Below are 14,967 nucleotides of genomic sequence, written 5' to 3'. Positions count from 1 at the left end.
TGACATCACTCATGACATCACTGATGACATCATCCATGTGATAAATGAGTGCATCTTCTCACACCCTAATATAACCTTTGATACACCGACTCAAAATTTCAGACGGCCATTTTGAAAATCATAGATACTCCAATACCAATAACTACATACCCACTCATTAAACATACACCTCCACTCACTCACCTGTACAGTCACTCATACTTACAGTCACTCCGTACAAGACTATCATATGCATTTATACACCTAGATAGACACTCACACACCGCCAATCATCCATTGAGGTACTGACACACCTAGTCAGTCGTGCAAGTAATTAAACACAGTCCAATTTACTCACCTATGCAGTTAAATATACTCAAGTTCACTTACTCATAAAAATAGTACCACATTCTTACGCTCTAATAGAATCTTTGATACAAGCACACACTCATCCATATAGCCACTCTCACAATCACACACTCTCACATATACCCACTCATATACTCTTACACACATATATACTGCCTTTCACATATGTAGTTAGTCACACATGTACCACTGATATATACATTCAATCCCTAACACACCCATACATACACTCACCCAACCATACAGTCCATCACAGATGCACTCTTAAAACCATGCACCCATAGAATCACCCACTCACACATCTATGCATAGAGTCACACACACCCTACCCACACAAACACTCAGGCACCCATACAGATACTCAGACAACCAATCAATAATAATTCATATAGACACTCATATAGCTATTCACAAAACCATGTATCCACTTATACACCTACACACAGACACATACAGACATTCACACCATTTAGTCACTAGTCTGCAGTAAGATACATTTAATGACTCACTTAAAGAGTCAGTTACGCATCTACAAAATCATCCATTCACACACTTGTACACCCACTCATTCTTCAACAGACCTTTCCCTATATATATTAAACATATTAAAACTGTACAGAAACACATACCTACTGGATGATGTCATCAGTGATGTCATCAGTGATGTCATTTGAGATGTCATCAGTGATGAACTACAAAGGGAGGGACAGGAGGGGCTTTTTTCACTCACGGAAGAGTGGGAGGTCCAGCAAGAAAAAGTGCCCCAGTGATAGGAGTTACAAAAAGGAAAAGTTTCTGCTGTTCCTCTTATGAAAAGAAGGAAGAGTCACAAAAGGAGGCTGGATCCAACTAAGTCCACCATGTGTCTATGGTTGGTAATCCATTTGTTGGATAATAATGCCCTCACACACCCTTTCAGGTGTCATGCTTCATCATCTGGGCTGCTCCTCGTCGGGCCGGCGGTGCAATGCCTAACGGGCTCCCTTTAGAAGGGGCTCTTTGGCGGAGATCTTCAATTCAACTGCCGTATGGTGAAGTGCGGGTGTGGGTGCCTAAATAGTGTAGATGTGAAAAAGTGATGTAGAACAGGGTTGGGAGTGCCTAATAGGAATCAATTTTATTCTGAGGGCCTCCTTCCCTGGTTAAAAACGTGTGTATATAGCACTCAACGGAGTATAATGTCTCATGTAAGAGTGGCCTGTATTAATAATTAATGGTCAACATGTTTCTCGCATCAAGTTAGTACACTCGCGATTCATCAGGACCTAGGAGAAAAAACAACTATCTACAAAAGGGAAGAAAAATGCTGTACCTAAAAAGTATATAGCAAGTCAGTGTCTCTTGACTAAAATACCTGTTATTGTCTGGAGCTACCCTATTCAATAAAGGTCCAGACCACAACAGTGCTTGGTGGATTGAACATGAGCAAAGGTTCCTCAGTAAGTAGGAGTCTTCATTGCTCACGCTGTTCTGTGTGACCTACCCTCTCCACCAAGTCCGGACTTCCCTTTTGTAGATAGTTGTTTTTTCTCCTAGGTCCTGATGTCATATTATGTCATATTATATATTTACATGTTTTAACTTATATAAATTCAGTTTGTAGATTCTAATAGGGTGAGAACCTAAGGAGACCATAGTAAGCACAGCACAGTACAAGCCAATATCTGAAGGAAATCTGTGTCGATAAATAAATAAACACTTTATAAATGTAGAATAAATATGATAATACGTTTTTTAAATCATTACATAAATAACTATAAAAAGTGTAATATAAATATTCATAAAAATCCACAGAATTCTAAAAGACTTCTCCTATAAAAAGTTGTACAGTTCTTCCCCATTGTTAAGTCCATTAGGAGTGTGAGTGCCTAATTCAAGTATAAATCTTGTCTCCAATTGTCTTAGGACTTTTTCCCTTCTCATTGGTGGAACTGCTGCTATGACAAAGTATTTAAGATCATCCAATTTATTATTTTGTACTGCCTTGAAATGCCTAGCCACTGGGTATGTCATGTCCGAGTTGACTATTGCTCTTAGGTGCTGCAGAATGCGTATATGTACCTGCAACTTAGTGCTACCCACATATTTTAGTCCGCAAGTGCAGCTCAATTGGTAAACGGCAAAATCAGTGCGGCAATTAAACCTGGCATTGATTTTGTTCAAAGTGGCGCCATATACTGTAGTGTATTGTGAGGTATTGGCTCCAAACTTACATGCTCTGCATGTGTTACACTTGATGAAGCCATTGCGTGGTGCTAGCCACATTGAATTGGACTGGATGGCATAAGTTACTAACTCTGGACTGGGCTTGGCTAAGGCATTATGCATGGATTTGGGCTTCCTGAAAGTCAAAGCTGGAGGGGTCGGGAATAATTGATTCAGCACCATGTCAGTTTGTACTATGGGCCAATGTTTATTTATTGTGGTCCTGATTTTCTTGTATTGGCTACTATATGTCGTTATGAATCTCATTTTGGTGTTATCATCTTCTTCATTGGAGGAAATCCCTTTTCTTTTCTTGCCTAGGGTGTTTGTATGTATTAACAGATCCTCCCGGGATTTCATTCTGACCTTGGTCAAGGCTGTACTAATAACCTGGTCACTATAGCCCCTGGCTACAAATCTAGACCTACTCTCTTTGATGCAATCTTCAAATAATTGGTCAGTACTGCAGATTCTGTGCAGCCTTAAGAATTCCCCATATGGGATACTTCTTATCAAGTGAGTCGGGTAAAAACTTGGCGCATGTAGTGTTGAGTTTCCGGCTGTACTCTGTCTGTGCAGTGTTGTATCTATGCCAGTGTCTTCAATACAGAGACATACATCCAGAAAGTCTATACATTTATCATTGATTACTGCAGTAAATTGAAGATTCAGATCATTGATATTTAATGTTTCAATATAAGCTCTAACCATGGCCTCAAGTCCCTTCCATACAAAGAATATGTCGTCGATGAAACGCATCCATCCTATGATGCACTCATCCCATATGTCCCTGTATTTCACCCTGAGGACCTGCTTCTCCCACCAGCCCACGTGTAAACACGCGTAGCTGGGGGAGAAGCAAGCCCCCATGGCGACTCCCCTTATTTGATGATATGTGTCCTTATTGAATAGGAAATAGTTGTTATGGAGACATAGCGATATCATTTCTAAAATCATTTTACCAAGCTGGTAAAGCTCCATGGGTCTACTTCCTAAAAAGAACTTCACTGCATTCATACCGTCAATATGATTGATGCTTGTGTATAAAGCACAAACATCAAGGGATACCAACAAATAATCAGATGACCATGGTATGTTTTTGAGTTTCTCCAGAAAATGGGTGGTGTCTTTGATGTATGATGGCAGGGCGACTACCAACTCCTGCAGTTGAAAGTCCACATATTCTGAGATCTTTTCCAAGACTCCTCCTCTGGCATTGATTATTGGTCTCCCTGGAACCGGTATAGTTCCTTTGTGTTTTTTTTGTTATGAAATACATAACGGGAGTAATAGGAAACACAGTTCGCAAATAGTTGAATTCATCATTGGTAATCAGATTTTCTCGTTTCCATTTGTATAGATGTTTAAGATATATATATATATGGGGAGAGAGGAGGCGTAACTGTATTGCCTGAGAAGGGGTTACATATGGCATGAATCAGACATAATTCTGTTTTGGCAAGCTGTGGCGAAACATGTGGAATATCGCCAAGTTTGAGGACACCACTGTGTGTTTTGGACTTTCTTGATCACTTGATTCAGTTTCCGCGAGTGACTACATGAACCAGCATGCAGCCTGCCTTCAAACGCTGTGAGAGGAGGTACAAACCTGGTAAAAGGAGGAGGAGTTAAGAACTCAATGTCTTAAAGAACTCCAGGTGAAGCAATCATACCTGTGATTCCGGCACTGATGAAAGCCGTATCCCGGCTAGAAACGCGTCTGCCTCAGCGTTTCACGGACTTCTTTGCACGCTTCATTTGCTGAAATAAAATCGTTTGAACCCCGGAGCTGTGTCCTGCTTACTTCGTACTAAGCAAGTAAGCATTTGGTGTTGATATATATATATATATATATATATATATATATATATATATATATATATATATATATATATATATATATATATATATATATATATATATATATAAAATTCACAGAAAAAACCATAGGTTTCACACATGTTATAGTTAGCGGAAATTTTACTGATAAAAAACCAATGAAATTGCCCCGTTATAGTTAGTGCTGGCAACTATAACTCACGCGACCGCAATCCTCTGCTGATGCTAATACTGTATTTAGACACTTATTTGCCCATGTCTTCTTCCATACATTTTTAGCTATACATATATTACAAATATTTTTTTTTCATAAAGACACATATGTCATCAGCAGAAGATTGCGGTCGCGTGAGTTATAGTTGCCAGCACTAACTATAACGGGGCAATTTCATTGGTTTTTTATCAGTAAAATTTCCGCTAACTATAACATGTGTGAAACCTATGGTTTTTTCAGTGAATTTGCAAGGTTTTTTAAATGCTAATTCCTAACTATAACGTGTGTGAAACCTATGGTTTTTTCATTGAATTTGTACGTTTTTTTAAATGCTAAGTTACTTTACGCCATTCGTGGTGTGCGCGCCCACTTAACGCAGTTCGTTCTGTGCGCGCACGGTGCGCTTCGCGCACCTTGCGCGCACAGTGAGCACGCGGTGCGCTTCGCGCACCGCGCACCCACTTTACGCAGTTAGTGCCGTGCCCACGTTACGCTAGATGGGCCATGTACGCACGATGCGCTTCGCGCACCGTGCGCACATGGAGGACATATTATGCGCTTCCTTGTGATAGGTAATCTGTTGAAATTTTTTGGGGAATTTCTGTGCTCTAATAAGCCATGCACAAAAGGTGGCCTTCGGCCACCATTTGCACACGGGGTGGAGAAAGTGTGGATTTTTTTTTTTTTATAATTTTTGACCGTACGCGTACGGTAAGCGTACGGTAAGCGTAATCGGCAAAATTGCCGAAAAAAAAATAATACCATTTTTGCTCTTGGGGGATGTTTGGGGACTCCCTCAACATGACTATGTGGGAGGGAGTTGTCAAAACAGCCCCGTAACATGTTTTTGGGCATCATGTTTGATAAATAACACTCAGTGCGAGAGACAAAATGGCGGACGCCGCTTCCTGGTTTCGGCCGATTCGAATGTTTACTAAGATCTAAGAGCCAATCAGAATCGCGCTCGCGCACGCCACCGTACGCTTACGGTAAGCGTACGGTAAGCGTACCGTAAGCGGGCTCAGATATATATATTGATTTAAAGGCTATTTACTCAGAATCTACTGAACAGATTTACACCAAACCTACAAAAGGCACTTCCTTGACCTAGGGACTACCTCTCTGCCAAATTTCTAGTAATTCTGTTCAGCCGTTCGGGCTGTAGCTCGTTCTAAAGGTCCTATGGAAAAATGCATGGGAAAAACGCGTTTTGGGACCCCCCTTTTATCTCAGCCCCCGCTTGACGAATCCCCCCGAGACTTTCAGGGTAGGAGCGGAGCGTAGCGCCCCACCTATTTTGAGAAATTCGCGAGGATTCGTCGACCGGCGCCAAAGTTATTCAAAATAGAATGTTGCGGATTTCCTATGGAAAAGGGGTCCTAACTATAACTACCTACTGGCGACCGCCAGTAGGTAATATATATATATATATATGAGAGAGAGCGAGAGAGAGAGAGAGAGAGAAATATATATACATATATATATAGTTATATATGTATAGATATAGTGTGGAAGATGAACTAGATAATAGTGTGGCAGCTGATAAAGCATGAAAGACCATCTTGGTCTCCTCAGCGAAAAAGATGAGTGGTAGGACCTGTTCTTTCTCTCTCTGATTTTTCTTGAGCGCCTTCCAGTGGAGTTGAATTTGGAGAAGCAGCTCAAGCAGACTTGTTTGCCATTCAAATGACAGTGTTTCCACTCACCATGTTTCCGGGCACTTATTCCTTGAGCACAAGGTGAAGAGTATCCTTCTAAGATGGGAACAGATCTAACTACAGATGATACACGCGATTGCCAGTGTTTGAAATATCTCTGGTTTGAAATGTAGGCTGATAGATGATGAGAACATGCAACTCAATCTGTCTGCAATCACATTCTGACACTTTTCAATGTATGTTTCTATTGTAGATAATAAGTGATCCTCTGCCTATAACCCTATGCAGTTGGCTGCTTTTGCTAGACTGGGTGATTTTGTTCCCCGTTGACGGATAATGCACTGGTGTCGTTTGTAATCACCAGTAGGATTGGAGAAGCAAGAGACATCCATGCCAGTAAATGAGATTCTTCCGACCACTATAGCATCTCTTATCTGATGTGATGCAGGAATTTGCATTCCTGTCTCCTATGTGGGCAGTTCCAAAAAGGCTATCAAGTGCTATACTGTTGGATTTGGGTGTAAGCTCGTCCATGCTACTGTCGCTGTTGTGGTAGACAAGTGGCCTTCTCTTTTAAGAAGTCTCTTGCAGATCCAACATCTGCTTTCAGAAGTTTTGAGCTGAAATCAACTAGAACTTTTTGTTATATTCAGGATGAACCTGACTTCCTGCAGGGTCCTGTACTCTAATGCTGTGTGCTCTGTGACTTTAAAAAGAGCAGAAATCAAACAGTCGTGTAGGTTTGGAGCATTTGAATCCTTTTTAAATGGAGAAAAAACTACTAGGCTCCAATATCTTTCTGAATGCTCATGAAGCCCATGAAACTCTAAAGAAATGCACATGTGACTGACAATAATTTCCCCCCAAAGCAAATCTCAGGAACTTTTGTGAAGAAAAATTGATGGGAATAGGAAAAGAGGCATCCTGTAGATCGAGGGTGTGGAAGGTTTTCATGCCCAGAAATGTGTTGACTCCGTTTAAGTCTAATATTGTTCTCAGGTCTCCTGAAGATTTTGTTAAATTCAAAAGAGGGTTGACTGAATACCCATGTTATTCTCTCCTTGGGCAACTTCTACTATTGCATCCTATTGGCACAGAATCTGGATTGCTTGTCATAACACTTATCTCTTGTTCGGTTCTATGGGGCACAGTGAACTTCCAAAGCAGGAAACATGATCTCCATTTGCTTACCTTCTGATGCCACCTCCTATGCCCACAGCTCTGTAATGTTTTCTATCAAACTGTTTGCAAAAATGCATGAACTGTCCACCCACTGGAATCACATCTGCATTGGCATAGTCAAGATTTAGGTGGCTGGGAGGGTGGACTATTGTTTGACGACTAGTATTTGTCTATGTCGGCAGCTCCCCGATCATGGTCCAATCCAGAAAGGGACATGCTTTGATGTTTCCAGAATTGCTTGGACTGTTGATTTCTATTAAACGAGAAGAAGCTATGCTTCAGAGCACTGAGACAAATTCTGCAGATCTTAAAAAAAAGTAATCTGGTTCCAAACCAAGCATCTTTAGACTGCTAAATGCTAGATGATAAATTAATGCTGCATCCAGTTTTCACGGTCTCCCTAAATATGCCTCCTGTCTAATGTGATGACCCCCTCTGAAGGCACTGGTGCACACAGGCCTTTAGATTTAGTGTCTGACTAAAAATGCACATATAGCTTCATAAGTACCTAACAGTTCTGTGCAGTGTTCATCTTTTTATACAGTGTCAAAAGGAACCTGACAGCCTCTATTAAGGGTTTAAGATGCATATGCTGCATATGTAGCTGTATGAAACGAAAATTAGATTCAGCTTAAACCCTTTTGAAGAACCCTCAAACATCTGATCTGTAGGGTCAGCTGATAACATACTAGCAAATAAAGAGTCCATTTTTACAGTTTGAGGAAACTCTATTTAGCAAGACTATATGGCCCAAAATGTTAGTAGGGCAATTATATGTTAAATCCCGCTTATCTCTGATGTGATGTGTTGAATCACTTCACCCACTGAGAACCCTGCATCAGTTTTCCTTGGCATGTGTGGAACTTATCTTTGTCATCAGAAAGTTGCATTCTGGCTTAATTTATTGATTTATTTAAAGCAGTACATACAGCTTTATCTATAATCTTCTATAAATCATTATGAGATATGAATATCCTGTCAAACTGCACTCAGGGGACCCAGAGGGCAACTCTTTGAGCCTCTGCTTTCTCACTTCCATGCTGTAGGAGTATCAAACACATAGTAGCCCACTATTCAAGGCTTTAAATGCTCCCATTAGCCAATTTGAAACTATAATTTTATATATAGAAACTTTTTTGGTTGCTAGTCAAGCCCCGTTCTGTAAATGCATTATAATGCTGGATGTTTAAAGTTGTCAGTATGTCTTTCACTACTTGCTCTGAAGTGGATGGAAAGATCTGGAACCTGCCACCACTGCACAGCTCTTCAAGGGCTGTCATAGCGTGGGGAGCAGTGACTGTGCGCCTCCCCATGTTAGGATCAACGGCAGGGTGACTCCTTACAGCTTCATTTCCTCTCTTCCTGCATCTGTGAGAAAGGGTTTCCTCATTTGCGTAGAACAATTTCCAATGGAAATGAGGGCACGCCCTCTCTGATCATGGCAGAGTTCATTTAGAGATGGCATCATCCTTATTACAGAAGGGGCAGTCCAAGCATCTATAACCTCTTGTGTAATAGCAAAGTTTTTCGCTAGCACTGACAACAAGGTGCCACCATTTGTGAAATGGGGCATGATTACGCTGAACTTTTCCAGGGCTTCATGAAATGGATGTAGCTGCAGATGTTATAGGAATTACAACAGCAACCTGCAAGAGCACCTTTTCAACCCTATCTCCTGTCCTCACACCTTTACATCACACGAGTGGCAGAATTTGACCATTTTAGCACAAGATGGAGCTCACAGCAAACTTATGCATGGATGAGTTTGTAAGAGAGTTCTCAAAGAACAACAGGGCCTGTATTACAGATGCGGAGCACTGTTCCTGTTTGCATCACTGCTCATCTTTAAACAGGTGTTCCAGGTGCAAACAGGGACAGTGCATCCTGCTACACTTAATGCGCTGCCCTCAGGACAGCCAGGTATCTGCACCGGCTCTGTGGGCAGTGCTTGCAGTGATATACAGAGAGGCTGTTTATAAATATAGAAATGCTGTGTTTCACAATGCAGGCGGCATGCTGCCTGCAATTTAAAGAAGAAAGAGAAATCCTCTTGCAGGCAGGTGTAGTTAGGGACTGCACCTGCCTACACGGCAATGTGTAGGGGATCTATTGGAGCCCTGTGGCACCCTGCAGAAGGCTGGCTTAAGGAGGCACACAGACTGTGCACCACCTTTTTGTGGCATATTGTCAGTGCGCATCCTGAGGGTCTATATGCACCCGCATCCATGATATGAGTCGGGCACAGAGGCAAAGTCATTCCCTTATTTGCATGGGGCCATACTCCCATGAAAATGAGGGATTGCGCGCTAAAGATAGCGCTGGCTCTACACGTGCACCAGTGCTATCAGTTTTACAAAGGGGGCTGTACAAGCTGTACTCTTCTCTAATAACATAGTGCCCCGAGGTACACAAAGTGGGTCAATGCACCCCCAGGGCTTTCTGTGCAATACACCCCAGATGGTTGCCACCTTGACTGCAATTACCAGTTTTACAATTGCCAGGCAGAAACACTGCTCTCTTTCTTTTGTTCCAAATGTGTTGCTGTTTTCCAGCGACGGCCCGTATATGGCGTGTTACCGGGGCGGTGACGTGGGGCAGAGGAGGGGCAGGGTGGGGGGTTGCAAAATGCGGCATACGGCAGATTGTAAATGTAAATGTATTTGTACTTATATAGCGCACTTCTACCCAGGGGTCTCGTCGCGCTGTATTCATACCGCTGTGGAACTCTTCCTGGTTTTCCTGTGAGATGTCCACTCCTGGGCACCCCCAAGGTGAAGCCAGGCATCCTAGCACTGTGGGGGCCGTTATGGAGATTAAGCAAGCTATTGCCCAGAGTTGCACAGTGGGACCCATGATTAGAATAGGCACCGAGGCGAGAATTATCAGGTCCGGGGAAATTGAATCCAAGAGCCGCCAAGGCGTGAATTGAACCCTGGTCCTGGGCCAGACCTCTGCATCAGGGTCTGCCGCTCTAACCATTGAGCCACACTTCTCCACAGATTGCAGGTAAGTTACGAAAAAAAGAAAAAAAACAGAATTTTGTTGTGCGCGCCGCATGGCCAAATTCGATGCAGCGCGCGCAACAAAATTTGTTTTATTTATTTTTTTCGTAACTTACCTGCAATCGGCCGTATTCTGCATTTTGCAACCCCCACCCTGCCCCTCCTCTGCCCCACGTCACCGCCCCGGTAACACGCCCTATACGGGCCGTCGCTGCTGTTTTCTAAACTTTCTCAATGAAAGCAAAAGAATGGCATGGAAATAAACAGATCACAGTGAGCAAAGAAATAAGATTTGGACAAATTGCAAGGAGTAAATAACCAATCTACCTAGTGCAAAGAGGCAAAGGCGTGGGTGTGGTTACAGGGACCTCCTTAAACTTTAACTACTATTACAATCTGCTTGATCCAGGCGCTTTTATTGAAGCCTCCTGGTCTGCTGAAAAATCTGAGGTTTGGGCCTGACGAGTATAAACATCAGCTTTTACTCTCAAATAACTCTCCACATGCTCTGCATGACGGTTTGGAAGAAAATATACTGTAAATCTAGGGCTTGTAGGCCACCTCCAGAATTGTCACAAAATGGGCAGAAATTGACCCACCCAAACACACCCTTGGCCCACCCAGATACAAATTCCTGAAACCATGCCCGCGCCAACCCCTTCCCCAGAGTTTTATGTTTAAAAAGTCTACAGTTAACATACGAAGCAATATATGGTACATGTGGAAGAGACGCATATGTGCCTTGCACCCTTGCTCTAGGAAGGCGAGCAGCGCGTGGAGCGCGGAGGGACTCCACACTGTGTTTAATGGAACACTAATAACCTAATACATCATGTTTCATGGATCTGTCGGTTATGAATGTTTACGCCTTAGGTGGTGGGTAAGGAAGATTTGTCACAGGAAAATGAGACCGTCGACATTAAAGACATAGCCTGTTCTTTTCCCTTCAGAGGCTTGTCATTACTGAGCCGGCATCATGCCAGCTCGTGCACTCCCGCCGCCCACTCGCGGAGGGCTGCCATTTCAAATCCACTTCCGTGATACACCTTCCTCCCCTTTTCCTTTTCCATCGTGTGCCGCCCTCGCACGAGTCTGAGCTCCCCGCGAAACCAGTAGCCTTGCTTTTGCTCTTTTCTGCGTGTGTGCTTCTGAAGTAAAGCCGGCGAGATCTGCTTGGCAACCCACATAGCTGATGATTGACAACTGGGTGGGTGCACGGAGGGGAACAATGACTGCTGTGGACGGGCCTAATGTTCGCGAGCATTAAGAGCGCGAGCGTCTCCTTTAGAGGAACCAAGGAAACAGCAAGCCACATCTCAGCAGCCAATTTGTCGATTATCCGTTTACATACCTTACTTGTTTAAGAGTATTTAATCCGGTTCCGAGTCACAAACGGAAATTGTGTCCTATTTTAGGTCTCGCCTGACCCAGCGCATGCGGTGGTCAGGCGAGACTTATTGAGAGGGCACCAAAAAGTGCTACCAGGCCAGCCTAGAGCTACAGTGCATGTGCGCGGGCGCGCGCGCCGCGCTTTACCGCGATTACTTTCGCTTTCGCGGCTGGACAGCCGCTTGGCATAGCCAATAGGTCTCGCTTTTGGAACCTTAAGTATTTAGTTATGCAACTGTTGCATGGCTAAACACTTATAAGGTCCCAAAGGCGAGACCTATTGGCTATGCCCATGCTTGTTTTTTTTGTACTTGAAGGACGTTTGGTTCAGTCATAGTTGGCAGATTTGTGTGTTAAGATTTAATCACCTTCAGCGATTGGTTTCTCGACAGCGAACAACTTGTCGCTATTGAATGAGTGCATACTTTATTTTTGCCATAGCTGGTCCCAACCAGGGCTAGCTCGCAGCTTACCCCCTTTAGCTCGTGCCATCCATTCATAAATTGTTAAAACGTAAATCCGAAAATCAACCTACCCTGCAAATAAAATTCACCGGATCAGCAGCTTTCCTGAGCAGGGTTTCAATCTCTCCCATCGCGGTGTAGTATTCAATCTCTTCCGTGGCCCTAATGACTCCCTCGTAGTAGACATTGACATTAACAGTGCCGGCGGGAAATTCTGGAGAAAAAATAAATGAAAGAAGTAAGGCAAATTGAACCTTAAAGGCTACCCTGAAGACGAAAGAGCAGACAAGGCACCGCAGAAAAACGATAGAACTGCTTGCGTCTGAGTCCCCATGATTTGCCCAGAAGCATTTACCAGAAAGTTCCTTGAGCTCTGAGGGGCAGATTTACAAGCCCCTTGCGCCACCCATATTAAAAGTGACGCAAAAGTGGCGCAAGGGGCTTGTAAATCTGCCCCGGAGTATTTACTTAGCTGTAACAGTGAGACACCAACGTGTGTTTCTGTGTTATTCATATCATATTATTACATAAATCCCGTCTGTAAGGTAAAAAAATCAACAACACTATTTTTAGCAAGTTTTTGCACCAAACGTTTGATGTCTTTCATATGCCGTAGTGTCATCAAACATTAATGAAGGCCATAGCTGAGGCATCCGCTTTCAATGTTCTTTTCCGCATAATCAGATCGTACACTACGTCATTTCAAGGGTTATGGGATGGGTCGGAAATGGCCTCTAGGGCACTAGGCAGAGCCGGAAGGCTTGTCTGGCAGATCAGAGTACGGGCTGTTTTTTTGGCTACGTGTGTTCTGATTTTATGGTCTGGTGGACCGGTTTTTAATATTGATGTCTCTGACATTACCACAAACATTCCTTGCAGCAAGCATAAATGCATCCCATCCCCTGGAAAACACATTTACAGCTGTCTTTACAAGCTTAAAACTGTCCTGATTAAAAACGGGTCCAGTTTCTAGCTACCTGATTCGCTAAAGGAGGGGGGGTGGGGGGGGGGGGGGTACCACTTTTAATTTGGTGCCTGGGTTTCATTTCTGTCCCAGTCCAACCCTGGTACTGGATGGGGTTCCCTTTTGTAGCTTGAATGCAGAACCATCGATGATGATTGGTAGGGTAGTCTTCCTCTATATGGGCCCCTCTTCTGGGTCACACACGTAACAAGCATTGACAAAGTCAAAAGGTTTGTTTTGTTATACTACATGTGTATACATTTAAGTACACACAGCCTAAACACAAGACACAGTTACATATAGAAGCACCTCAACAAACACATTATACATGTACACACAACAGACATACTTATCCAAGCACACGTGAGCAGGGTGATTGACAAGGGAAAAGAGGGTTGGAGAGTTGGCCACTTGTATGGATACCAAACACAGGTTTGGTACCAGACTATTGTTGTTAGAATATCATCTGACATAAATATTAGGCCCTAAATATGATATACAAATATTTTGCCCCATTTGAATTGATAATAGAAAATCGACACCCAATGTGGCAATATCTTTGTAAACAAAAGTTAGGACACAATATTTATGTCAAAGGAAATTCCTGCATGTGATATTCGGACATACTTCCCCAGAGAGATGAGATGATATTTAATTGGTAACGTGGTGATGCCAGCTTCATATCAGTTCTTTGCACAGCTAATCTATGTAGACGTAAAGGAGTGACAGTGCAAATCTAAATTGGGCTTTTCCTTGTGGAACAATTTAGTTTACATCTAAAAAGAAAAAAACCCACATTTCTATTTGTTTCAGCTTATATGATAATATCCTAAATATTAATAATATCTATTTAAATGCACCTGTATATGTAGATAAAAAGATCTGTCAACAAAAAGTAGATAAAAGTTTCTCTATTTTATTAAAAAGTCATGTGTAATTTAAAAAAAACTATATTCTATTAAAATAAAGGAATATGATTCCCTTCACCAACTAATAGACTCCTGCATTTACTGGGTATACTGTGCTCAACCCAAAACCCTGGGGTACCTTTGTCTTGTACACAATGCTTTCTACAGATAGGTTGAACTATGTTACAAATGTAAGGGCCCCTTGTGCTACAACAACCATTTTCTCTTGGGTCCAAAGTTTTTGTGCAAAATAACAAAAACTGCATAACTGTGTTCAACTCCCCCTAAAGCCGGTTAAGCAACACTCTTTCATAAACGTTGCCAGCCTCATCTACTAGAGAGAAGGCTTTATTGTTTGCATGTCACTTTTAATCCTTTTTTTCTGTAATGCATTCTAATGTCAGATTACCACGGCGATGGAGTTCTTCCCTGAAATGAGAACAGCATTAAATACCTTTTGTAGTATGCATGACCTAAGATTAGTGTCAGATCGATATAAATCCCCTTAGTCTCCATGTCTATCTAATTCTTGACATTTATGGAATGATCAGCTGTAAGTAGCAATTTAGTGCACATCGCATGCCATTGCATCTATGGCCTCTTTGCTACAATCACAACTAAGGGGGACCACAATTCAGAGAAGGCATCTTTTGAGGACAAACAAATGGCTCATTTGTTGTTGCAAGATTGTTCGAAGTACACAAACCACCGTGTACTTCCAGTCCACGGCAATCTTTATTATTGGAGGTGTTAGTTCAATTGGATCAGATGAAGAAAATAAAGACAAGCAATTG

The 14,967-nt window shown here is 42.5% G+C and overlaps 1 protein-coding gene across 1 annotated transcript in view; it reads right to left on the bottom strand.

The window, feature by feature from the left end:
- Nucleotides 1–14,967, bottom strand: part of BANK1 (B cell scaffold protein with ankyrin repeats 1) — a 2,329,074-nt gene that overhangs the window by 1,484,286 nt on the left and 829,821 nt on the right. Inside the window, exon 5 of the mRNA XM_085636022.1 lies at nucleotides 12,373–12,515. Within this exon, the coding sequence (XP_085492148.1) occupies nucleotides 12,373–12,515 (143 nt within the window). The remainder of the gene's footprint in view (nucleotides 1–12,372; nucleotides 12,516–14,967) is intronic.

Source organism: Triturus cristatus, chromosome 2_1 (genome assembly GCF_964204655.1).
Source record: "Triturus cristatus chromosome 2_1, aTriCri1.1, whole genome shotgun sequence".
NCBI lineage: Eukaryota > Metazoa > Chordata > Amphibia > Caudata > Salamandridae > Triturus > Triturus cristatus.
This window is presented reverse-complemented; position numbering and strand designations above follow the sequence as displayed.